Source organism: Lygodium microphyllum, chromosome 6, assembly GCF_053477565.2.
Source record: "Lygodium microphyllum isolate KBCC chromosome 6, Lygodium_microphyllum_v1.1.10, whole genome shotgun sequence".
NCBI lineage: Eukaryota > Viridiplantae > Streptophyta > Polypodiopsida > Schizaeales > Lygodiaceae > Lygodium > Lygodium microphyllum.
Window position 1 is genome coordinate 15866855 of NC_141140.1, and position 27373 is coordinate 15894227.

Consider the following 27373-nt stretch of genomic DNA (forward strand, 5'->3'; position numbering starts at 1 on the left):
CAACATCCTTGGTGTCCTCACTCAGGAGGACAAACTTGATGGCTCAAACTACCCACTGTGGAGTTTTATGGTCTGTAACCTTCTTGTGGCGAAGGACTTCCGCACATTCGGTCTTGTAAGACCTCAAAATCAGCATGGGATATACTTGAGCGTATGTTTGCCGCACGCAACGAGGGCAAGGTATCCTATCTCCGTAGGGAGTTGGCCAATGTGACCATGGATGAAGGTGATAGCATGACAGAGCACCTTACTCACATATAGGATTTGCATGAGCAACTACTCAATGTTGATGAGGTCATTGAGGATGTTGATTTGGTAAACATCTCATTGAACTCTCTTCCAGAGTCATATCTTGGTTTCCATACGTCTTTGATGTTGTGTTTGAGGGGGAGGAGAAGCAACCCCTTACATTTGTGGAGTTGGAAGGCCTCTTGTTGGCAAGAGGATCAGACTCGGAAAAATGTGGCATTGAGTTCAGGTGATGTGGCTATGCTTTCCAAGTTTAAAGGCAAAGGAAAAGTCAAGCAAAATGTTAAAAAATAGCAAAAGGGTGATGTTGGACAGCCATCAAATAAGGTTGTCCAAGACATAGAAAAGACTAAGAAGGGGAAATGCCATTATTGCAAGAAACCCGGTTAGTATATCGATGAATGCAGAAAGAGATTGGCCAAAGAGAAGAAAAATAACTCTGGTTTGTTGGCTGTCCAAGAAACGTCAGCCAGTAAATCTACTGATGATGATACTTCAGCAAACTTTGTAGAGAAGGGCTATGCATTTCTTACATGCAGTTATGATTCTTCAATGGCTGATTCAGCATTTAATGCCACTGAAACGCAGCAAACATGGTATTTTGATTGGGGGCGTCAAAGCACATCACTTCCAAGAAGTGTTTGTTTACCTCTTTGCATTCAGCCCTTGCTGGGAAGCGTATTACATGTGCGAACAACAGTGATGATGTGATTGGCATTGGGACAGTCACTATTACTGCTGCCGATGGTTGTGATTTCATGCTTCTAGATGTCTTGTTTGTACTTGGCATTACAAAGAACTTGTTGTCTATCTTTGCTTTTAATAAGCATGGCTTTCAGGCCATCTTTGAGGATGACAAATACATTGTTAGAGATAGAGAGATGGATTATGCACTTAGGCTGTCCGACACCCTACATAAGGGTCTATTTTTGTTGGATACATATGACAGACAGTCTCATGATGCTTTAGCAACCACTACTCTTTCGCCCTCTATACAAAATGTGGAGCTATGGCATGCCTGCTATGGACACATGAGCTTTGGGAGTTTGATGATCCTTCAGAGGTGTCATAGGGTAGATGCATTGCCTCTAGTGGAGACTCCACCTCCTCATGCATGTGAGGGATGTATTTTGGGCAAGATGCATAGGTTTGCCTTCAAAAAGGATGGTGTAGTGTGTGTTGTTTGAAAAATGCAGCTTATTCACTCTGATGTTTGTTGTTCCATGAGGACACGTGCACTTGGAGGTCATCAGTACTTTGTTACATTCATTGATGACTACTCTCGGTATACATTGGTGTATGGGCTGAAGGTAAAATCCGATGCGTTCATGCATTTGAAACATCTTGTTGCAAAGCTTGAAGCTGGAACTGACTTAAAAGTGTAGACACTTCGCACCTTACTCACTAAGGCACTGAAGTCGATCTCACCGTTTGAAGCTTGGCATGGCAAGACACCCAAAGTAGACTACTTTCGAGTGTTTGGTTGCATAGCCTATGCACATGTTTCGAAAGAGCTTCGTGGGAAGTTTAATGATAAGGCTGTAAAATGCATATTTATTGGCTACAGTTCGGAGAGCAAAGGCTATCACTTGTATGACCCACGCACGAAGAAAGTCTTTGTCAGTAGAGATGTCCTATTTGCTGAAAATGTTGCATTTTCACATGATTAGTTTCAAATGCCAGCCACCCATGACATTGGTGATGTCTTTGAGGTTCTTTTGCCACTTACTTTGGAGTGTGTGCCTACTATAAATGGCAGGACAGAATTAATACAGCAAGCTTTTGTTGCACCATATGCTCCCGAACAGCAGGGTATTGATGATGGTTTGCCACATGCAGTGGAAGAAGCAGTATAGCATGAAAGGGCTGCTGTAAATGCAGCCAAAACAGTCCCGAGATGGCTGTTACAAACTCTCCAGGAGAGTAAAATGGATGCTCCTATACCTCAATGCACTAGAAGGGCTGCTAGAAATGCAGCAACTGATGTAGGGGGGGGGGACACATTTGATTGATTTTACGGAAGTAGATGATTCTGATGAGCATGTGTTTATGAGCTCACTATTGGATGATGATAAGCCTACTTCCTTGGACGAAGCTCAACAAGATGTACATTGGATGCAGGCCATGGAGGATGAGCTAGACTCCATTGCCACTAACTCTACATGGGATCTTGTGGATTTACCACCTGGCGAGAAGGCCATTGGCACAAAATGGGTTTTTTAACTCAAACGCAATGCTGATGGTACAATTGACAGGTACAAAGCACGGTTGGTAGCAAAAGGCTATGCATAGAAGAAGGGCATAGATTATGAAGAAACTTTTGCTCCTATATCCCGTATGAGTACGGTGAGATGTGTGATTCCTATGGCTGCAAATTATGGCTGGAAAGTACATCAGTTGGACATTAAGACATTATTCTTGAACGGGGATTTGCATGAGGATGTTTATGTGTCACAACCTCCAGGGTTTGTGGTTAAGGGAAAAGAGCACACAGTATGCAAGTTGCATAAAGCTCTTTATGGTCTTAAATAGACTCCTCGTGCATGGAACTCCAAAATTGATACTTATTTGGCTAGCAAAGGGTTCAAAAATAGTCCAATAGCTCCCACTCTATACATTAAGCATGGGGGGGGGGACTTGTTGATTATCATTCTTTATGTAGATGACATATTGCTCACTGGACCTAAAGAAGAAAAAATCGCAGATTTTAAGGCTGAATTAAAACATGCATTTGCTATGTCAGATATGTGCTGCCTGCACTATTATTTGGGGATTTAGTTCATCCAAAATCAGCATGGTATCATCATGTCACAGTCACAATATGTGGATAAGCTGTTACATAGGTTTAGTATGCAATTTTGCAAACCTATGTGCACTCCTATGGAGCCAGGCTTAAAGCTGTCTATGCATGATGGTGAAGAGATATTTGATGTTGCAATTTACAGTTAGACTGTTGGTTGTCTTATTTATCTTTGCAACACACGCCTTGACATTTGATATGCAGTATCTTAGGTGAGCAGGTATATGCATAGCCCACAGACCATACATTGACAAGTTGTTAAGCGGATCTTCAGATATTTGCAAGGTACTCAATCACATGCATTATTGTTTCCTAGGGGAGAGACTTGCACTTACAGGCTTACAGTGATTCATATTGGGTTGGTGATGCTGACACCAGGCAGTCTACTAGTGGACACTCTTTCTTTCTAGGCCGTTCATGCATTTCATGGCTAAGTAAAAAACAACCTTTAGTGGCTACCTTGTCTTGTGAGGGTGAGTACAGAGTAGCCTTCACGGCAATAGGGGAATGTGTATGGTTGCGTAGATTGTTGGCTGGTCTACATTTACCATTGGAGAGTCCTACACCCATTCTTTCTGACAGTCAGAGTGCTATTGCAGTAACACGAAATCCTATGTTTCATGCTCACACGAAACACATAGAGGTGCATTATCATTATGTCAGAGAGAGATGCTATGCAAGAGAGATCGGCTTGATGTATGTATCCACACAGAAAAATGTTGTAAACATTTTCACCAAGGCACTACCACGTGAGAAGTTTGAGGCTTTTCAAAAGTCCTTAAACTTGTTACCCTTTGGTGATTGATCATCCTTGTACTTTATCACATTGGCTATGTAGGGGGGTGTTAGAATTTGCCGATTCTATGGGCAGTGCCCAGTGTAATTTGTTTGGTGTGGATACTTATTAAAGTGTCAATGTAAGATGTGTACACCTAGTGTCTTAGAAACTTAAAGTAGTGACACTAGGCTCTAGAGTAAAATAAACCTAACTCTAGTTAGTTGGTGGAAGGCTGGTTAGGTCAACCCTTGACCTAAACATAAGTTGTACTTTCACTCTATCTTTTATTCTAGTAAGTCCACTCTTCTCTTTTTGCTTTAGCTCGCTCTCTTGTTGTCATTGTCTCTCTCTCTCTCCATAGCTGGCTGCCATTTTCCAATGATGTAGGGCTTGAAACATGCGCCAAATGAGTGAAGACTGCAATGGACAGCTTGGACTGCGATGTCCTCCACAAACGGGGTACCGGAAGCAAGCTGAAAACACCTGAAACCTGCATAAACGAGATTTAGGGTGAATGGAGGGCGGCATATCTATTTATAGAAAGTATGGGCCATCCCAAGTGGGCTTGTGCTTATGGGATACAGACACACTCTAGGAACACATTTCTTTTTAAATAAACAAGGTTTCTTCTTTAATTAAGCATGTTTTGGGGCATTTAAGTGAAGCTAATGCATTTTTAGCTCAATAGCAACCCATAGGTCCCATGATCGTAACTTGGCTTTGATACCACGTGAAGAAAATACCCTAACATAGAAACACAAATTACAACGTACGATAAAGCATAGACTGATAGAAGAACACAGTTAGGGTTAGGGTAACTCAGCGACAATGAACATAGAGAATGAATGAAGTGATATGATTATTGAATATACAATGCTCATGTAGCAAACACAATATGTAATGAATGAATACTGTACCTTGGACTCCTGTATCTCAAGGATCAGGGCAGGGGTAATGAGCTAGAGAGTGTGTCGTACTCCGAATGGATTCCGAATTGTAGCAAGGCAGCCTTCGGATGTTGAATACTTGCAACAGCCAAAGAAGTTGGATTTGATGTAGATGGCAATGCAGGAGAGGAGAAAGGCTAAAAACGCAAAGGAGGACAGAGAATGACTAAAAACGGAAAGGAGGACAGAAAAAGACTAAAAACGCAGGTGGGGAGAGAGAAAATCTACAGGGTGGCAGTTGCGGCCTGCAAACACAGCAGTATGCTGATGTGGCCGGCTGTATGATAGTTGGATGACGGACAGCAGCAGTTGCCTGGCTGGAAATGGCAGAAAAATGATGGAGGGCTGGAAACAAGCGCCAGATGATTGAAGACTGCAATGGACAGCTTGGACTGCAATGTCCTCCGCGAACGGGCTGTGGGCAGCAAGCTAAAAACACATGAAACCTGCAAAAACGATATTAGGGGTGAATGGAGGGCAGCATATCTATTTATAGAAAGTTTGGGCCCTCCCAAGTGGGTTTGTGCTTATGGGATACTAGCACTCTCTAGGAACACATTTCTTTTTAAATAAACAAGGTTTATTCATTAATTAAGCATGCTTTGGGGCTGTTTAAGTGAAGCTAATGCATTTTTAGCTCAACATTCATGCCACCCAAAAGTGGGACCTTACTATGGACACAATCTAGTGTCAATTGCCACAAGTTGCCTACTTCTACAAGAAGCATGGTTGACCTCTTGGCTGATGGAGGCCTACCCCAAAGTTCAAGGGGCCAACATCACTCCTCTCCCATGCCTTCGGGTGAAGTAGATGGCAGTCAAACAGCAATGTAGCTCTTCAAGGTATGCTATTTCTTTGTCTTTGACTACATGAATGGGATCTTGTTTAGCCTCCCTCAATAGTATCACGAGTTTTCTCCTGGCATCTTGGAGTGTCAACAGCTGCTAATTCAGAAGAGCTTGTGGACTGAAGAAGTTGATTGTTCATGGACAGGAGCTGCAGCCAACCTTGGGATGGATTTACATTCTATTACCTTAGGAACACAAGCCCCATGGTTCACATGCTTATCATTTTGGAAAAGCATTCGTAGGACTCAAAGAAATTGGTAGGGTTATTAGTATTGTATACAATCTACAGTTTGATTGACAGTATTGAGTTCTTTTTCAGGTTTCTTATTACATGCACATAATAACTGCAAATCAATTGTATCTATATATTCTGGTTTTCAAAGGTTTGTGATTTCACTTGCATGGCAGAATGGAAAAGAATTGACGGGCTGTGATCCTAAAGGTGGCTCGCTGATAGTTGCAATAGATATGAAAATGAGTGGGTGTAAAGGATTACCCTTCAAAGAGTTGTGTATCTCCACGTCTTCACTTTTGTTGGGATGTCTTGTAAGATATTCTCTACTTTGGCGTATGTTGAGAGGTAATGATCACACAGGCTGTGAAGAAGAATCTCAGAAACTGTTTGGGAAGCAAAGTAGCCTTGGAGTGGACATTCAGCACATCTGTGATACTCTTTCAGATATTGAGAACAGGCTTGAAGTTGCCATGTGTAATGCAACATCAGTCATAAACAGAGGAGAACTTGCAGGTGGGGCATCTTACTTAGCAACTTTTGGCTGGATGCTTGCATATTTATATTTACCTTATATTGGCAATTTCTCAGTTTTTGCATGGTGCATAAATGTTTGGGCCATGTTTTTTGTCACATGACTAGTTTGGGAATAGGAACTGGCTTTTGTTAATCAAAATGGTTTAATTCCTACATGGCTTTCATGGAGGGGCCCAGGTGCATAAGTTTCTGTAGCTAGCATAGATTGATTTCGACACAGGTGGACAGAGGGCATTTATTAGTAGTAAGAATTGGTTATATGCAACTAATGATTGTGCATTTGAGGATCATTGGTTCTGTTGTGAACCTCTCTTGATCAAGCCCAGTAACAACCTCCTTTCATGTCCTCTTCATTGTCTAGTGCATGAATTGACATACATTAGAATATGATAATCTGTGCTAAGTGCTTTCGCCCAGAAAAGAGTAAGTGAACTCTATTAAAACAGCTTAGGGAAAACACTAAGCTAAAGATGCAAGAAATTCTAGAAGCAATAATAGAAGAACTAAGAAGCCCTGAAAATAGAAATTTCTCAGGCTGGCTGGCCATGCCACTTTCAAGGGAGGATAACCAGTGCTTTACCTTAAGAGCAGGTGGCTAGCATGTATGTTTGCATTGAGATTATTATTTTCAGCTGCATGTTTCCACTTGAATATTCATCGAGATTCATGTACTTTCCTCTACCTATCTCCCCTTTTAGTGCAAGGCCACTTACGTTTGTTCTCATTTCAATTTGTTGTTGTCCTACTTATGCTCTTACACTTATTAAATTCATCCCTCCAAACATTACTCATTGAACTTTGATTGGTTGGGTGTTATAGTGCTTATTTGTGCTTTTTATAGAATATGTTGAATTGCTTCATCCTTCAAAGGAGTCTTGGCTTCCACAATTCTACAGAATGGTGGTCATCCTTGTAAGGGTGAATGCATGGTATGGTGAGACTCAATGTTACTTCTAAAGCCCAAAGACATAGAAGACATTTTGTTGCTGTCCACCTTCATGTTTTTGTGTGGACTATGTGGATTTGTTCCCTATCATAACATGCACATTGTTATTGGCAATTATGGTCTTCTAGTACAAAGCAAGGCGTGTTTGGAGTCTTGATGCATATGGCTTAGACTTGAGCAAAAGCACTTGATTTTATTACCTCAAGTCCATTGTAAATATTAACATAGTAGAGTTTTAGCACCTTTTCTACTTGGGGGACAGGACATCTTTGGGCAAGTCGATACTTTGAGTTGAGGAGTCCCTTCTTTAATAGAAGGTCAATATACAATGGAAGAATGATAGTAATAATGCACATAAGCTACATATGCAAATACAAGAGTATATGGAAACAGTAATCCACCTTGAGAATCAAGAGTACAATTGTTGAGCACTAGCTTACATGCTTTACAAGCTTCCTCTCTTTGCATCGAGAATCAATAAGTGTGACAACATGAATGTGGTCACATAACTTTTATAGGCAAAATGGTAGTCTTGGTGAGAATCAAATAAACAACAAGGAGCCAATCATATTGTCCAATGTTGTTCACACCCATGAATCCTCTCTCAAAGCATAGGTGAGTAGGAAAGGAATAAAGACACTTAGAATGCCCTGTGGACACTCCAACATGATCAAGATTAGATGTGCTTGAGTGCTTGCACCTTGAAGCAAAAGTCCAATTGTGTGATCCGAAGTCAAAGTAGTTATTGTTGCATCTCCTATAGGCACACAAGCCTCCATGGATACCTTATTGTTGTGACAAGTAGATTTTTCCACTCATAATAATATGCTTCAGGTTTCTTCATGCAAGATTACATAAATACATTATGGTGTCCATCACGAACTTCACACTTGACACTCGAATCCTAAGCTTTCACTTGAGAATGTTCTAAGTCCCAAAGGTTTTCTATCATGACCATAGTATCCTACTAAGACAAGGGTCCTGAGTGGACATGGTTTGTAGGAAAGCTCGATCATAATGTTAATAGCGGGCAATGCGTTGGCATGCTAAGGCATTGATAAGGTAAAGGGTAAGGGTAGCCTATGTCAGGACATAGAATGCCAAGAGATGAGCACAAAGATATATTGACCAATGATAGACAATCAATGTAAATGGATTTACTAAAGGTCAATCTAATACAAGGTCCATGGATTTGCTAAAGAGACCAATGTTATGCAGGCTATCCGCTTGAGTGACTGGGTGGTTAATGTAACTTTTTTGAACTCATGTGTCTGTGAGAGGTGATGGCTTTCAGGAGTGCGTGACACTGGTATTAGAGCGAGGCTGCAACAAAAGAATAGTGAGTGTGAGAGCCCTTGCATCTAATTGACATTTCAAGCCACACTGTCCTTGCAATCATTGACGATTGCCATATCACAGACCAAATAGTGGCACCCTTGTTTTAGAGGAGACAAAGAGCTTTTCAAGTACTTTTTACTTACAAATTGGCATACAATGCCTTTGGAATTCTATTGCATCACTTTTGCAGTTCGGTGAATTGTTTCATAGTGAAGACATAAAGATAGCTTTTATACCAACATGCTTTGGGCGTCCCAAGTATGCCTTTTATTGATGGTATTACTCTTGGAGCTACTATGTTAAGAGGGCCATCTCAAGGTGTCGAGCCAGCTGTTTATTTTGGTACATAGGAGACTACTAATATGTTAAAGAGCATAAAACTTAGTGTTGCATGAAAGGATCCAAGGGGGCTAGGGGGCCACTCTCAATTGAAGAGCTTGCAAAAGCATGCAACAAGTTGTGTTTCAATTGTTTAGGCTCTTATGACTGCAAGGATTGTCCACAACTCAAGGGCAATAGGCATAATAAGAGCAAGGGATAAGAAAAAGAAAGGCACACTATGCATGTGTTTCCTTTGGAGGATTGTTCTAAGTATTTGGCTACACAAGATAGCCATTGAGATTAGAGCATGATTGTTGTTTGATTGCCTCTCCATGGAAATTCACTTTTTGCTCCCATGAGTTGTTATATATGCATGGGATTAGATCAAGTCACAAGGTTATTAACTATGCATTAACTACATTTGGCATAGGTGCCCAATTCTCCTACTTATGGCATTTCCCTCATGAATGGGAGCCCTAACAATGCATGGGATAGGGAACTACATGATGTTTCATTAGAAGTGCAAGGGCATACTATGAAAATAAACTTCCAAATTTTGCATGTGACTAGAACAGATGTGGTCTTAGGTTAAAGGAAAAAATTCCTCCCTCATCACAACATTCTCTGACGAAGTCTTCTTTTTCTCTACCACATGTTCTTGCTAAGATGCAAAAAATAATTGAAGGCATATGATAATGTATATCATCTAGATTTGCAGCCCGGTTGACCTTGTGAACATATTGTACCACACAATATTGACATTCTATGACGGAGTAAACTCATTTGATGACCATCTTATTCTCTTAATGCTAGTGAAGCTAGCAAAGTGAAAAAGCAATGGATTGATTATCTCTAGTGAGGATTTATTCAATCGAGTTCTTCTCTGCTAGATTGATTATCTCCGATGATGATTTATTTAATTGAGTTCTTCTCCATGGGCTTCACCAATATTATTGGTGAAGACAAAAGATGGGTCCATGCATAGTGCGTAGACTATTGTGATCTAAATGCAATCACTATAAAGAATAAGTATTTGCTTCCTAGTGTTGATGAGTTGTTTAATTAACTTAAAGGAGCACGATATCCTAGCAGGATTGACTTATAGTCAAGGTATCATAAAGTTTGAGTATGCACAGAGGATGTGCTTGAAATGGTCTTTTGAATGCCTTTCAATCATTACGAGTTTTTGTTTATGTCCCTTAACCTAACTAATCCTCGAACAACATTCATGACACTTGTGGATAGTGTCTTACATCCATGTGTAGGAAAATTTATTGTTGTTTTCCTTGATCATATCCTTTTAGTTGTTTTGAAGAAAAACATTGGAAACATCTTGGCTTAGTCTTTAAGTTGCTCAAGAAGTAGAAACTCTATGTATATGAAAATTAATGTTCCATTTTAAAAAGGAAGCTCACTATGATGGCCATATAATATTTGAAGAAGGTATTAGGATGGATATGGACAATGTCTAGTAATGATCTCATCCTACAAATCTTGAGGAGCTATAAATATTTCTTGATTTGGAAGGATTTTATTGGAAATTTATCAATAATTATTCTAAGATAGCTATTCTTATGATAAACCAATTGAAAGCTCAAGGTTATACTTTCTTTTAGGGTAAGGAACAACAATACACTTTTGATAAACTCAAAGTCTAATGCTAGCACAGCAATACCAGGTATAGTGGATTCATACAAACCGTTTGTAATGGAAACTCATGCTAGTGCGAGAGAGCCATTGAAGCCATGCCACTCCAAGAGGAAAAAACCATGATTTTGAAAGTCAAAAGCTAGATAGGGCGCAGGAGAATTCTTTTGCTTATGAATCGGAGTTCTATATAATGGTTTATGTTTGAAAAAGTAACACAATCATCAGTATGATGCTTGATTGGAGATACTATTTGATTAAGAGAGTATTAGGTAGTTTCGAAAGGGATTTAAAGGGAAGAAAGGCTAGATGAGTTGAAATCCATGAAGAATTTGATTGTATGCTACCATATTGCAAAAGGTTGATACAATGTTGTAGCTCATAATCTATGTAAAATGCTTAAGATTTTGTCTCTCTCATTTCAAGTGTTGAAGAGTGATTTAATTGAATCTCTACGAGGCAAATGTGAGCATGACCAATCTTATGAAAAGGTGATGAATATGGTTAAAAGAAGGGATCCCTCACCAATCTATGCACAATATGTGAATTTCGCACAAGGCTCCTCCCTTACAAGTAATGAGCTTAATCAATGGACAAATTTTTACCATTAATGATGGGTATTGGGTTTATGAGGGTTGGATATATGTATCTAGGACTCAGATACATGGCGCTAAAATTCTTTATGTGTCATGATAGTCCTATTGTAGGTCATCCAAGGATAAGAAAGACGTATGCACATGTACGTAGACACTTTTATTGGCCTGGAATACAAAAGGATATACAATAATATATTATTCGTCTCAAGTGAACGAAGTTGAGCATGTGAATGTAGCTGGACTTTTGCATCCTTTAGAGCTTCATAATTGCAAGTGGGAAAGTATATGGATTCTATTGTATGTTTTTTTTTTTGCCTCGCTCCACGCCTGTCACATTGCGCTGCTGCCCCTCGCCCCGACTACTCACGCCTGTCCAACTGCTCGCGCCCGTCCGACTGACCGCCCCGCCCCAATTGATCGCCTCAACTGCTCGTGCCTGTCTGACTCTTCGCCCGCCCCGACTGCTCGCGCTTGGCCTGTCCCTGTGCTCTAAGAACCTACATCTTTGCCCACCTGCTTAACTCATGCTCAAGGATGGAAGTATATAACTTAGCCAATGTATGCTCAACCATGATAGTCCTTACTGGATAGAGTAGGGTCCCTTGACTTGAGGATAGGCACAATAGTGTTCGTGCTCTAGCTTTCTGGTAGGCCTTCACACATGGCTCTGTTAAACATGTAAGCTAGGAATCTTGCCACCAAATCTCTAGCATGGATCAAGTGCTCGACTACTAATCCATCATGATCTTATGCCTTTCCTCTGCTAAGTCTGTCAATGGCCTCTCGGACCCTACTTTCTGTAAAGAAAGTGGTGGTCTCTGGACAAGGCTCAAATGGGTCAGGAAGAGGTGGTTGACCCTTCATAGTATAAAGACTAGCTGCATACTCCTTCCATATAGTGGTAGATGTAATAGGTGCGGTCGGACAATGCTCTTTGAAAAGCCTCCAAGCCTCTCTAGAGTCCTGGCTCAAGAATAACTGATATAGGTCTCTCTCCAGTTGGGCCAAGAATGTTCTCTTCTTCCACTGTGTGAGGCGTCTAAAGAGTATCTTTGCCTGTCTGTGGGTAGTGGATTGATTGCTATTTTTGCAATTTTTCCATCAATTTTTGCATTGATTGCTATTTAATTTTTGCAATGAGTTTGTGATCAGTTTGGAGTCTCATTTGCAGTACTTTGTGATTGGTTTTCAGATCAGCAAGTGATCAGTTTATGACAGTTTTCAATGGTTTACATTTGGTTCCATGGACAACAACATATAGTATGATGCCGTTGATGTTTTAGCCATGGTTTATGCTTGGTTCTACTATGCTATGTTTTGATTTTGCCAAATGAGTTGAGCTTATGAGAAATAGACATATCATATGTTAATCTGACAATGTTTTTGAGATTCTTTGCGATCCTTATGTTATGTTATGTTGGCTGGTAATTTTCAGCATTTGTTGGGTATATGGAGTGGTTGGGGAACAATGCGCAATGTTGTGTTAACTATGATGCCTTGTGGAAATTCCAATCCACTTTTCTTTTGATGCATTTAGCAGTGCAAATCGAGGACAATTTAAATGATTTTAAGGGGGAGGGTTATCATGAGGACAAGTATTTTTGAAACCTCACTTAACATTTGGATTAATTTTTAATCACATGCTTAAGTAAATGTTACACATGTGAGGTGTAACTGGGATAGAGTAAATTACGAGCTCGGGACCCAAGAAAATCATGGGATTTCAAAGACAAAAGTTGCTATAAGCTTCTTGCATAGGTACTTGGTTGTATCTGGTGCCAATTGGCCTAAGTCATTCATTTGGCCATAAGTGGCAGTTGGTGACACTAGAGAAGTGGCGTTTAATAGTACCCAACGGCAATATGATGATCAAAGATGGAGTAGAGACACGTGCAGAGACACTCGGGAATAGAAGTTGCCTAGCCAATTTAATTATTAGCTAGTTAGATTATTTCTTTGGGCACCAAAATAATGATAAGATTAATTTTCAGTATTTAAAGACTGAAAATTAATATTTAATTATGTATAATGTTGGAAAAACCATTTGGAAAAGTTGCCACTTGTCAAAAAATGCCCATACAAGACTGAAAAACGTCTTAAGAGGCTAGAGAGAGGCATTTTAGTGCATTTAGCCTGCAAGAGAGAGGGAGGTCATGTTATTGGTTTGATTGGGAGGCATTGGAGGACCATCTGAGCAGCCAGGGGTAGGTGACAACATCTACAAGCGCTCTTGAGACATGGCAACAAACAACAAATGACTCATTTTCTTCAGTTCTTTGCATCTGCAAGTTGTTGAGACAAGGCAGCAGTAATAAATGAGTGATTTTCTTGAGTTCTTTGTAAAGAAAGTCTGAATTTTCTCTCCTCAGCATTTTCTTTCATCTTCCAGCCTTTCTATAGCCTTGCTCCGAAGACTATAGCATCGAGATCACCGGAGGTTGAGAAATTTCAAATTTCTTTGCTGTAAACCCTAATTTGTAGCATAAATTAGGGTTTAGCAGCAGCTTTGGGAAGCATGCCGGAAATTGGAAGCCCCAAGACTTGGATTCAACAGGGCTAAACCTGTTTGTAGTTAAATTTAGGTGGAGGGACTAGCAAATCAAATAATGGGTAGCCTATGAGATGGCCTTAAGAGTACTAGATTTAATGTGCTAGGGTTGCAAAGCACTATTCTATAGGAAAACCTAACCCTAAAACGGTTTAACTATCATTGGGAACCCTAACCCATGTCACTAAAGTCTTGGGGCACTAGGGGTAACAATTCTTTTGATAACAATATAAATAGCTAGAAAGACTAGCACATGGATTAAAAGGCATCAATGCAAAGCCCATGAGATGGCCTACATATTCCCCTCCATGGAATGGATGGACTAACCTAAGAAAGATGATAGAATCTTATAATAAATAATATATCCGGTCATTGTTGCACATGTTCATCCTAATGGATATAGGTAAGCTATAACAATATGATAAATGACAAATCATGTTTCAAAAAGTATCAAATGGAGAGATAAATGAATAGCTTGAAACCTTGATGGAAGAAGAGCCTTTCAAATGCATAGATGACCGAATAGCTTGAAACTTTGGAGGAATAACCATCATTAAAGAGTCTATCAAATCGTCTTTTGACTAGCCTAATCAGGATCCATGAATCTATGCATAGTAAGTGAAGAAATAGCCTTAAAGAAAATGGTTAAATCCTTGGTGTCCTTGAGGTATATGACGATACTCTTTACTGCTTGCCAATGATCCACAAAAGGGTTGTAAACGATCATGCTTGATTGGCAAGCTGAATAGTGTGTAGGTAATGTGTTGATGTCCCCCTCAATGGTGACAAATTGGAGAGCCAAGTAATAGTGAAGAAGATCTAGATTTGTGTCATGGTGCACTTTTTACTGCCACGATTGCAATGCTTTAATTCAACAATCGACTTGAGATTTGCCTAGTGATAGGGATATATTAACTTGCACCATAGCAGCTAAGAAACACGTTTCTTTGAATTTGAAACTTACGAAACGTTTCTTAAAGTATGAAACGTTTTTTGAGAGTAAAAAACGTGGGTGTTTTGAACTTTTTTTATTTTTTTGGTGACTTGGAACCCAAAACATGGTTTTTTGGACAAAAACTCATGGGCAATATTAAACATCATGATGATGATGTGTAATGACTCCTGAGGGCTCATGATTTTGGATGAGAGACTGATTTTTTTGTGATTTTGTTTAGTTATTGGACTTTGTCATGAGATTTGAATATTATACAACTTTAGTCTCATTTATGAGTTATTTATGATATATTATGATTCATTCTTGATTTTGACATTTTGTCAGTTTGTTTTGAAATGAGAATCATGATGTTGCAACTTGACTCAGTCCATATTATAGATAGGTTATTTACATATTAATTTCAGTTTTCTTTGTATGATATATATGAATCATAATGTTTGAGTTCTAAACCATAGTATGGCTTGTAACTTTGACATAAGTGACAAGTCAATAATGGATCATGGATATGTAACGTATCATGTATTATTCTCAATTGACTCTATTATCACTCAAGCTCAATTAGCCATTCTTTGTTTAAGAGAGAGTTCCATAGAGGTTTAGAACCTCTTTCCCCGGTCAAAGCTATTAAAAATTCCCATTAAAAAAACCCTCGTTTCTTATTTTACCCCCTCTTGAAAGAAACTTACAAAACACGTTTCTGACGTTTCATTTCTAAACGTTTCTGACGTTTCTGGCTACTATGACTTGCAAGTACGTATGGTCTATCGATACACTTGAAGAAGGCTCACCAGGCCTATCATGTCAACCATGACTAGTCAATCCTTGTCACCATGTCATCAAAACATTTGCCACCTTGTCTTTCCATTGGCTAACATCTTAATTTCTGAAAACAAGGTTTGTTTATTGATTAATTCTGCAAGTTTGTCAATGTTCATCAGCAAATTTGGGGCATTTCATTGTATGCCTTCCATTTCTCTCCAATTTCGCCAAAACATTTGGAGCTTTTATCAATTGGAGATCGATTGCAGTGGGGTAGCACAGGTGCATCAGTGGCAATAGGTAGCAATAAAAGATTACGGCACTAAGTGTGCAATCTTCATGGAAGAAAATGAAGTCAGCGTGGTGGCAACAGCTCCATGTGGCAAACAGCCGAGGTGTGGCACTCAATGGCAATGGTTGTGTTGGAGGTGATCGAGAGTGATGGCTATAGAGGAAGCTGTTTTGATACCACTATTGGCCCAAAGTATGAAGTAATTGTGTGCAATAAATGAGAGAGAGAGAGAGAGAGAGAGAGAGAGAGAGAGAGAGAGGGGGGGGGGTCTTCCCGATCGAGAGAGAGCGCGCAGAGACATTTCAGGAAGGACTCGGATTCAAGCGATGGCTACCCGCATTCTGCAGACTCTGAGAGCGTGTCCCGAGGCAATCCCTGTAGCCGCAGAAGCTGCCAGGCATGCTCCGAACGTCATCAGGGAGATCTGCTATGGCCTTGCCGTCGGGATTCCAGGGGGTGCTGCATGGAAGGCTTATCACTTGCAATTGAGACGAACGATAGAGGAATTCTACTATCTTTTAGAAAATGGTAAAATCACAGTGGTGGTACCTGAGGAATGATGTCAACTGGAATTTCTGGTGGACTGGATGCTGCCCTTGCGATTTGGCAGAGACTTATATGAGACCAGTGAACAGTGGGAGCTTTCATTCTCTTCTCAGGAAAATGTGAAGTTGCTGTTGCAAATAGATGAGGTATCATATCAACTGATGAACAGTTAATAAAAGACACATGGACGAAGGTACATGGTTTTATGTAAGAATTCTGCTTTGGTTCTAGATAAGAGTGTTCTCTCGCTATTATCATACAGAACCGCAGTTGTGTTGCTGAAATGATTGGGGTTTACTGTTGTTGAATAATTTGATATGTACTGAGATCCTTCTCTGAAGGGGTTAAAGTGGTTTTAGGTAGATCTGCAGTACTTGGCTTCCAGACTAAGAGACATCTAGAAAGTTTTGCATGAGCAGAAATTAACAGGGTCATCTTAGTGCTGCTTGTTCTTTTAACACCTTTACAATCTGGAGTATCATGTGTAAAAAAAGAGAGAGAGAGAGAGAGGGAATATTTTTCCCTTGACCTAGTGACGTGCTTACCTGCATTGTGCGCTGCGTGAGATCTCCCCTCAGACCAGTGTGGGGTTTGTTCTGCCCTGCCATCATCTCTCTCTGCCCTCAACATCTTGCCCTGCCTACCTGTGAATACCCTACGGACCTGCTGAGCCTACTGGGGTGCGACCTACCTTCATTTGTCGCTCTACTTTGAGAGAGAGAGAGAGAGACAGAGAGAGAGAGAGAGAGAGAGATGAAATGATGGAGCGCCCGTCGCTGGCCTGTGCCCCCGTCGTCCGTGCCCTCGTCGCCTGAGCCTCTCGGCCCCCGTCGCCTGGGCCCCCGTCGTTCTGGTCTGCGTCCCCGTCCGCCGTGCCTTCGTCGCCTGAGCTCCTCAGCCCGCGTCGCCTGGGCCCCCGTCGTCCGTCAGAGGCTCCGTCGTCTGCGCCTCCATCGCTTGAGCTCCCGCCCTCGGCCCGCGTTCCGTCAGTTGCTGTCGACCGCTGCTCGTCTGAGACCACGGCTGTTCTGTCCGCCCCCTGCCCTACGCCTGCTGCCCGCGGGTGCCTGCCCTCTGCATCTTGCGGTGCCGTGACAGGGAAAGGAAACCCTAATCTGGCAGCGCGTGACAGCAACCCTGCTCGCCTCCGAGATCTGATCTGCTCTTGTACAGAGAGAGAGAGTGAGAGAGGGAGAGAGAGAGAGAAGAGAGAGAGAGAGAGAGCGAGTCCTCCGGGACTTGCACAGAGCGAAAAAGAGAGAGAGTGAGGGAGCGAGCGAAAGCGAGAAGACAGCAGTATGGCTGGCCTGGATATGGATTTTCTCGACCGGACGGTGGCAGCCCTTGGCCCTGATTCCGATACAGAGGAGCCGGAGGATATGGTGCCATGCACGGAGGAGCCGCCTCCGGGTTCTGAATTGCTGCCTGCAGGCAAACGCTCCAAGCACACTTCAGACGAGCCAGTGGGTCCTCAGGACCGTTCCTATGCGCAGGTTGCCTCTAGCCTGTGGATTCGCAGGAAATTGACTGGGAACATCTGCTGGACTTTGCCAATACTCTGCTTGGCGATTATGTCCAGCATAACAATGATACTTTCTCTGCTGCGGCTGCGGATGATGTGCTGGAAGCCACGGTGGACCCAAAATCAGTCTTGCGGTCCTTCTCGGTGTTCTACGACCGTGCAGTTATACTTTTTTTCACCGGCAGGATCCCAGTGCTTTCACATATTCGCCAATGGATGCACCATTTACTGCAAGGGGAATGTGTTGAGGAGATATTCCTTGGACCTCGCGGTTTTTATGAGGTGCTGTTGAAATCGGAATCGCATCGAGCTGAGCTCCTGTCCAAGTTGCCACTATTCTTTGATTGCCGCTTAGTCCATGTGGTACCATGGCGCCCTATGGCTGACTTCCAGCGTCTGCTTCAACGAGAATGCCCGGTGTGGGTGAAAGTGGAAAACTGTCCAGCGGTATACTGGCCATTGTTGAAGGACGCGATGGCGGTTGTGGGCACAGTGCTGGTTCCTCCGAGCCTCAGGGCCATGAACCGCAACCGTTTATGCATGCTATGGGATACGGCCAGGAAAAGGCCTGCGTGGCTTCGCCTCAATTGTTCAGGCATGCATCCTTTGCATTTTCGCCTGAAATGGGGCAATTTTGCCGGACACTGCTTTTCATGTGGTAAACTAGGGCATTTTGTGGCCGAATGCCCGGAACGGCAACCGTCTTTTGAGGAGGCGCAGATTGTGCAGCCCAAGGATGACATGGTGCTCGATGCCCCGGCACAGGAGACCCTTCAGCCACCTACTGTCATGGATAAAGGCAAACAACAGGTCCGGGTTTTGGATTCTCCTAACACTGACTGGATTGAGGCACGACAAAAAAAAGGTAAACAGTTGGACGCAGGCCTGGCTGATGCTGGGCCTAATGCTTCTCTGGATTCTGTGCGCACGTACACGCGCAGGAAAGACATGGTCACCCCACAGCAGGATGCGCGTACTATGGCCCCGTCAAAGGTAATGTGATTACACCTTGGGATAGGCGTTATCCCCGCCCTACTCCCAAGGCAGTGGATTTCCCTTCTACCTCTAAAGCAGGTCGCCCGAATTCGTTTGCAGTATTGGCTGATTTTCTGGATGAGGGTGTCCTGGATGCCCTCGCGGAAAAGGTGCAATCGAGGCAACAGGCGCCTCGTTCCTGACTTCCTTTTTTGAAAATATATGAAGATTGCCACGTGGAATGTGCGAGGCATTTGCTCTCGCCATAAGCAACATACCATGTGGTCTGTCTTGCATGAGAACCAGTGGGATGTATTGTGTGCAGTGGAGCACAAAAGTCATGGTGAGGCAGGAAAAGTTGTGGATTGCCATGGATTCCATCTGTTTTATGCAGGGACACCTGCTAAGCACTACTCGGGCGTGCTGATGATTGTCCATGAGAAATACCAGCCTGTTCTTGTTAAAAACGATGTGCACGGCCGATTTCTGGTGATTGAAGTCTTATTTGAAGGAGAAATTTTCTGGTTGCTGGGGCTCTATGCTCCGAATGATCCCGCATCCCGACGGGATCTATGGTCGACTTTGCAGGGCTCCATGGCACTTGGTCGCAGGGGATTTTTGATGGGAGATTTCAATATGTGTATTGACTCTTCTCAGTCCACCTCAGGGCATTCGGTTATGGATACGCCAGAAAGCCGGGTGTGGAACTCCTTTGCTTTGCACGTACTTAAGCAAGATCTTTGGTCGTGGCTTCACCCTTCTGTTTCAGGTTTCACTTTTCATTCTGCACAATATGCGACCACCTGGTCGCGACTGGACAGAATGTATATCATGCAGGGGCTTCCCGAGATGGTGGAGATGAAGGTCTTGCAGCAGTATGCGTTGTCAGATCATTTCCCCCTCCAGCTTGAGATGCGGGCTCAACCCATTGCACCTTTTAGGCAGTTGCTGAATAAGCTTCCTTTACGCTTCAATTCCTCTTATTTGAAGCATCCAATTTTTCAGGGTTATATGCAGCAATTGATTGAGAGGTTCTTATTGGACTTCGCCTCTGAGGGCTTGGCTTCGTTCGCACGCCTGCTCTCTAATGTGCAGCGGGTTGCTCGGCAGTATGGGATTCATAATGCCTCTCTTTGTCGCCGTCGTCGACATGCAGCAGAGGACTTATTGGCCTTGGTCCGTTCCTTGCTCTTGAGCTCCCCAGATGATGATTTTCTACTGTCCCTGGAGAGGCGTTTGGCCCATCTTATTCAAGTATTTAGCTTGAAATCTTATCAGCAAGCCAAGCTGCAAAACTTGACTGACACATTGCAAGATAGTGCCTGCCAGTCTCATAAGTTCTTTCGCGCCTTGCATGCTTCTCCGGCCCGCGAAAATATGACGCGACTCCAGGATTCGGAAGGTCGTATGGTCACTGATCCACAGACCATTATCGATATGTGCAGAAATTATTTTATGGATCTTTTTGGTTCCTCTTCCTTGCCGTCCAGCCAGGTTATGCATGCCCGCTCGGTCTTCTACCATCTGGTCCACCAGCAGGTCCCATTTGATATGCAAGCCACTTTGGAGGCGGATATTTGCGAAGAGGAGGTTATGGATGTCTTGTTGCACCTGCCTAAGGATAAAAGTCCTGGTTGGGATGGTCTCACTAATGAATTTTTTGAGCACTCGGCCACGCAGTTGGTAAAGCCTTTGGTGGTCATGTTTCAGCAGGTTTGGGAAACAGGGGTCATGCCTTCTTCATGGAAAGAAGGCCTTATCAAACTGATTCCCAAGGTCCCTTCGCCGTCAAAGCTGCAACACTGGAGACCAATTTCGTTGATGGGCGCGATGTATAAAATCTTTTCCAAAGTACTGGCAAATAGGCTTCACAAGCACCTTCCAGCTATTGTGCACCCTCTCCAGTATGGGTTCATTAAGGGCCGCAATATTTTGCATAATATCTTAAATGTGCAAATGGCTATTGACTATGCGCGGCACTCCAATCAGCAAGTGGTCTTGATTCAATTGGACCTGGAAAAGGCGTTTGATTGTGTGGACTGGTCTTTCCTTGCCGATCTTATGTCTGCTATGGGCTTTGGTATCCGGATGTCTCGATTGATTTACACCATCAGTACTGAGGCTTCTTCAAGAGTTATGCTTAATGGTGGGGTTACAGAGCCATTTGTCCTTGCACGCTCGGTCAGACAGGGTTGCCCTTTGAGCCCTCTCTTCTTTGCCCTCGCGACTCACCTGGTCCTTTCAATGCTATCCTCCATGGCGGCTTCTGCCCAGCTGGCAGGGTTATCTCTTCCTTTGGGGCAGCACTTCATTAGCCAATCTTTGGCTGACGACTCCTTTATGATTTTGCAGGCGGACAGGGACAACATTCGCAAGGCATTAGATGTTTGGACGCTCTTTGGTCAAGCCTCTGGTCTTCGCATCAATGCCTTTAAGTCGGCCATTCTCAGTTGCACGGAGCCGGATTTACAGTCGTTAGGCTGGCAGGGCCAGGTGGTTTCCCGTGGCTCCATTGTCAGGCATCTTGGATACCCATTGGGGGTGGATGTACGGCCAAAGGACCTGTTGGAGTGGATTTCACAAAAACTGGCCGCGAAGTTTATGTATTGGAAGTCGCAAGCCTGGCCGTTCCATGTCCGCCTCAAAGTGGCTCAGACAATTATGCTACCAATGCTGACGTATTTCCTGCCATTACTGCCATGGACGCCCACTACTTTGAAGGCTCTCACCCATCCCATTCGTTTCATGCTATGGAAGAAAGATTCACTACAGGCAGGCATTTCTTGGATTTCATGGTCACATGCATGTACCCCTAAGCGCATGGGTGGTGGAGCTATTTTGGATGCAGAAACTCATATGCTGGCTCTTCGTTGGTCTCTTTTTCGTGCCATGTGTGCGGATCATCACCCGTGGACCATCATAGCCCGTTATTTTCTTGAGGATAGCGGCCTCCGCTAGGGCAATACACGGCTTCGGGCCTCATGGTGGCATGTCCTTAATGCTGACTCTCGATTTTCCAGTTCCTCTTCCTTTTTGTTACAGCACTTGGTCGGATCTTGGAAAGTGGTGCTCCAAAAGACCCGTTGGCATCCAGTAGGGGATCGCTTGTAGACTAATTCTTTCCAGCTGGAATTATTGGCAGTATCCAGATTACTTTCATGGGAAGATAAACATCAGCTCAGACTAAGATTTAATCGCATGGCCCGTTTGGGTGTGACTTCGATTGCGGATGCTACCCTTGCTACTCGCAATGTCCTCGCATCGTTTCGGACCGCTAGGAGACTTTTCAGGATCCCGCGCGGATACCGTGATTTATGGGAGAAGCTTTCGTCGGAACTTCAGGGTAGGCAACCCTTTCCTGCTCTGACTATGGATCGCCCTTGGCAGGATTGGGACCTTGCAGGCCGGTTGACTCTGGAAAAGGCCTCTACTAATCAGGTGTATCATCTTCTTATTAAAGATCACCAATGGCTGGGTGAGAAAGCTAATACTGTTTGGGGCCTGCAGAAATCCTTGTCATGGTGGCAGGCAACGCTGATGGAGGGGTGGCAGAATAGGGCACCTTTCAAATGCAAGGTCTTCCTGTGGCGGGTAATGATTGGTGGTCTTCCTCTTGCCTCGGCCCTTTCCAAGCGTCGAATCTCGAATGGCAATTGTTTCTTTTGTACCACTACGGAGGAATCGGCCAGACATCGTTTTCTTTCTTGCCCGCTCGCCAAGAATATCTGGTCTCTCTTGTCCCAAATCTGGCGCACAGTGGTGGGGCCCTCACTGACTCCTTTTGATTGGGTTTTTGTGCGCCCAAAGTATCCCACGCCGCCACAGTTACATATGAAGATCTTATTTCCCTTTTTCAGATACTGGGGATGCTGGCACATTTGGACCACCCGAAATGCTTTTCTCTTTGATTCGGCCTCGAATGTACCGCGACATATTGCAAGGCTTAAAGGGCTCTTGCATTGGCAGCTAGATCTCATCAGGCACTCTGACTTGCTCCCTCGGGAGGATTTGCATTCCTGGCATTTGGCAATTGCCTCTGGGTCCTTGCCATGATTGGTGTAGCTTTTCTAGTATACTAGTTTGGGGATTTCCCACACGTTGGCCTACGGCCCTCGTGTCTCTTGTACTCGTGTAATCATGTAATCTTGTACTTTTTCGTAATTAATACAATTACCTTTTACGAAAAAAGAAGAAGATGAAATGATATATTAACGTCTACAAAAGGCCAAAATGACCTATGAGACCATGAGTTACAATCATGTGTATGATGGTACAATTGTCTGGGCAAAATATGTAGCACAAAGCAAAATAAGAAAGGAAACTAACTATGGCTATGTGTAAAATATAGAGCTCTATCTAGTAACAATGAGCTCCAAATGGTACAATCTCATGTGGGTATGGAGGGCTTACTCTAGCCCGAGCAATAATCCCTTGTATCCGTCTATGAAGGTGTCATCAGTGTTTGAGTTGAGGCCTAGGACGTCTGGATCGACTAAGCTGAACGGCTCGATCAATCAGTACTCCTTGTGTGTGTCTGGACGGTGGCGGTGAGAGAGGCTCTTGTGTGGACCGTGACTGTAACTGTATTGAAGTCTTCCGAGTCTCCTTTGCAAAGAAGTCTGTGAGTTGCCTTTGTGAAGGGCCTCGATGTCTTGGAGCAGCTGTACTCCTGAGTCACATGTCACAAAGCCGTCGTATCTCAAGAAGAAAGAGGCCAAGGCATCGCTGATCGGTAAAATCCATGACTCTGGATAGTGGTCCAAATCCGTCTCTAAAGAGAGAGCGGAAACGACCACGGACCTCATAATACGCTGGGCAGCGACAGATATAATGCTCCTCTGTCTTTGGCTCTAATTGGCATATTTGGCATATGTACTCCTCTGGTGGGATGGATCTATATCTGCCAGTCTCAATCTCTAACTGATGTGAGAAGGTGCGCAACTGGCCAATAGTACATCTGATCCCATGGAAGGTGGGTGTCCATGTATGTCGGGCGAACAATAAATCCATCATGTGTAGTATGAAGGAAATGCTCGCAATAGAAAGCCATCTTTGTCCCTAGTTGTTGCCCTGGCATCAACCATGTCCGCTTGATATCCAACTGGGTAAGATCCATCCTGATGATCTTGCGGATCTCTAACTTGCTTAGATCAAGAGATGGTGCATCAAGGGAGTACTGGAAGGGGGGTAACTTGTCCATGCTAAAGCCATGTAGCTCAAACCAGGCCAACATCTGTGCATACCAACATGAAGTATCACCCTCTTTGGCAAGCTGCTTAGAGGACTCAAGGGCCAACCGTGCATATCTGTGTCTGGGTAAGGTCCATAGGCTATGTATGTATGGCACCGATCGGGTTAGGGCCTCTACCACAATTGGTGTAGCTGTTAGCTCGGCTCTGATGATATCATGTGGTACTGAGGCCTTACATCTGATCATCCTGGATATCATGGACACTAGGCATTTCTCCATCGACCTCCATTCGCCATAAGTGCGCCTTGATCTGCTACGGTGGTCAAGACTGGGCCCCCATATCTGTACTCCATAAAGTAGTGTGAATGTGACTAGTGAAGAGGCATAGCTTGGTGCAAGGTTGTTGGAATTGCACCTGTGAGCACATCTTGTCCAAACTACCTAGTGCTGTGTATCTGTGAGTCAGTCTAGTGTCTGCTGCCTCTCGCATAGAAAAGGTGGGCTCTGTGAATAAGACTCCCAGGTATGTATAAGAATCCACATACTCCAGCTCCTCAAATCCATATGTGAATTTAGGTGCTGATCTCCTGACCCACTGTGGTGTAGTATTAAATACCATCACCTTGGTTTTACCAAGGTTCACTGAAAGCCCACTGTCCAAAGTATAGGAGTGTAATGCATCCAAGTGTCTCTGTAGACCCTCTGGAGAGTCAGCTATCAATACAATGTCATCTGCATACAATAGGAGAGGTATCCAAGTGCCAGCCAGTGGAGCTCCTCTATCTCCTTCTTGTGAAATGTAATGAGCAATCCCATCAATGTATAGGCCAAATAATGTCGGAGAGAGGAGGTATCCTTGCTTCACCCCAATGGTGGAGTAAATAGGTGCCGAAAGGCCCTCAGGTGTTTGGACTCTGCCCACAACTCTCTCATATAGTGCCAAAATACCCCAATTGAGCTCTTTTGGTACTCCCATGGCATGCAATCTATTTATGAGCTTGTCTCTCGGTACTGTGTTAAAGGCTTTGCGGAACTCCACAAAGCAGCAGTAGGTGCGTCGGCCATGGGCCCTTCCCTCCTCAATGATCGCTCTAAGTGTGAGGATATGATCCAATGTGAAGAAGCCTCTCCTAAAGCCAGCCTGTCCTTGTGCTCTAAGAACCTACATCTCTGCCCACCTGCTTAACTCATGCTCAAGGATGGAAGCATATAACTTAGCCAATGTTTGCTCAACCATGATAGTCCTTACTGGATAGAGTAGGGTCCCTTGACTTGAGGATAGGCACAATAGTGTTCGTGCTCCAGCTTTTTGGTAGGCCTTCACACATGGCTTTGTTAAACATGTAAGCTAGGAATCTTGCCACCAAATCTCTAGCATGGATCAAGTGCTCGACTACTAATCCATCACGATCTTATGCCTTTCCTCTGCTAAGTCTGTCAATGGCCTCTCGGACCCTACTTTCTGTAAAGAAAGTGGTGGTCTCTAGACAAGGCTCAAATGGGTCAGGAAGAGGTGGTTGACCCTTCATAGTATAAAGACTAGCTGCATACTCCTTCCATATAGTGGTAGATGTAATAGGTGCGGTCGGACAATGCTCTTTGAAAAGCCTCCAAGCCTCTCTAGAGTCCTGGCTCAAGAATAATTGATATAGGTCTCTCTCCAGCTGGGCCAAGAATGTTCTCTTCTTCCACTGTGTGAGGCATCTAAAGAGTATCTTTGCCTGTCTGTGGGTAGTGGATCCCAGTGCTATCTCTCTCTGTAGCCGTGCTCTGGTCTCACGGCACTTATCATCATACCAGCTGTTCCGAGGTGTCACCCCGGTGGAGGCTCTCTGTGTGGGTCGTGAGTGAGGGAAGGCTACATCTGTAGCGATGTGTAGGGCCTCATTGAACTGCTGAGCTAGTTCTTGTAATGAAACGTCGGGGTCTGCATCATGTAACAATCTAAGAATCTCCGCCTCATAGGTATCCTTTCTCTCTGTGGAAAAGAGGTATCTCGGGTGTCGATGAGCTGCATGATGGGTCTGTGTGCCAGTGAATTAGAGGTCGATGGTGAATGATAGGTAGCATGATCCACTGCAACTTCGAGAAGGGGTGGGGATACTGAGAGGTCCTGGATGTGAGATATCAGCATCGGTGGGGCAAGAACATAGCCTATTGTGCTAGCACTGTGTCGATGAGGATAACATGGGAAGGTGCCGGATAGGGGGTATCTAGCCAGGCCATTCAGAATGGCTAACCTCTGTGCTGTGCTGATCTCCACAAGGTATCTCCCATATTCGGCGACTTTCCCCATAGCTTGAGATGTCCTCTCTTGCTGTAGCTCTGACACATCTTGGTCTTGTAACATCTCCTCAGATGCATCAAAGAAAGACACCTGATGGGAGGCTGTCCTGGCATTAAAGTTTCCTAGTAAGATAACCTCTCCCTCCTTTGAGAACTCCCAAATATCCTCATCCAAAGCCACATATGGTGATTGCCCCTTGGGTGGGGCGTATCGGGACGTCATAGGGGGGAAATAGCATATGGCAACATACAAAGCGCGTTTCTCACCACGCACTCTCACCCACATGTAACTAGCTTGCTCATCTCTGTGGACTACTTGGATCATCTAGTGTAGCTCCTCCTTGAATAATACTGCCACTCCTCCCAACCCGCGATTACTGTGGTCTGTGCTTGTCTCCTTCTTGCAAGTTGACTCCCACCTATAGCTTGTCACCTGTGGAAGTGTAGTATGTGGTCCCTGATGTGTCTCTGAGTAGAACACTATATCTCTCCCTCTGAATGTCTCCTCAAAAGGTCCCACATCCAATCGGAGGGCTCCATTACAGTTCCAAACTACCACTGCAAGGCTGGTCCCATAGGTCTCACGCCGTCATTTGTGGCGTCTCTCCATGACTACCACTCTCCCTCCTCTGTAGAAGGCGAGTTTGCCCTCCTCCCTAGCTGCCTTAATTTGAGAGAGAGAGAGAGAGAGAGAGAGAGGGAGAGAGGGAGAGAGGGAGGGAGGGAGGGAGGGGGGGAGGGGGAGGGGGAGGGAGGGAGGGAACTGATCGCGCGATGGCAGACCTGGCGCCCCCGTGACCTAACGACTGGATTTTGGCCCCTGTGCAGCCGTTGAACCTTGCCATCAACCCCTGCCGTTGCTGGGCCACCGCCCCGTTGACTTTAGGACCTGCGCCCCCCGCCCGTCTCATCGTGGGTCTGCTGTGCGCTGTCGATGGCTCTTGCGCCCGTCGCCTGCTCCTGCGCCCGTCGCTTGCTTCTGAGCACGTCGCCTGCACCTGCGCCAGTCGCCTGCACCTGCGCCAGTCGCCTGCTCTTACGCCTGTTGCCTGTTTGCTGC

At 44.0% G+C, this 27373-nt stretch overlaps 1 protein-coding gene and 1 pseudogene across 5 annotated transcripts in view; one reads left to right on the forward strand and one right to left on the reverse strand.

Annotated features, from left to right (window-relative positions):
* LOC148034324 (uncharacterized) overlaps window positions 1-27373 on the forward strand; it is a 154327-nt gene that overhangs the window by 88539 nt on the left and 38415 nt on the right. For 4 of the 5 annotated variants that reach the window (XM_087679277.1, XM_087679276.1, XM_087679281.1 and 1 more), the window contains exon 7: window positions 6031-6370. The exons of the other annotated variant lie outside the window; for it this stretch is intronic. In XM_087679277.1, the coding sequence (XP_087535403.1) occupies window positions 6031-6370 (340 nt within the window). The remainder of the gene's footprint in view (window positions 1-6030; window positions 6371-27373) is intronic. 5 annotated transcript variants of the gene reach the window in all.
* Window positions 23292-24381, reverse strand: LOC148034325 (uncharacterized; annotated as a pseudogene).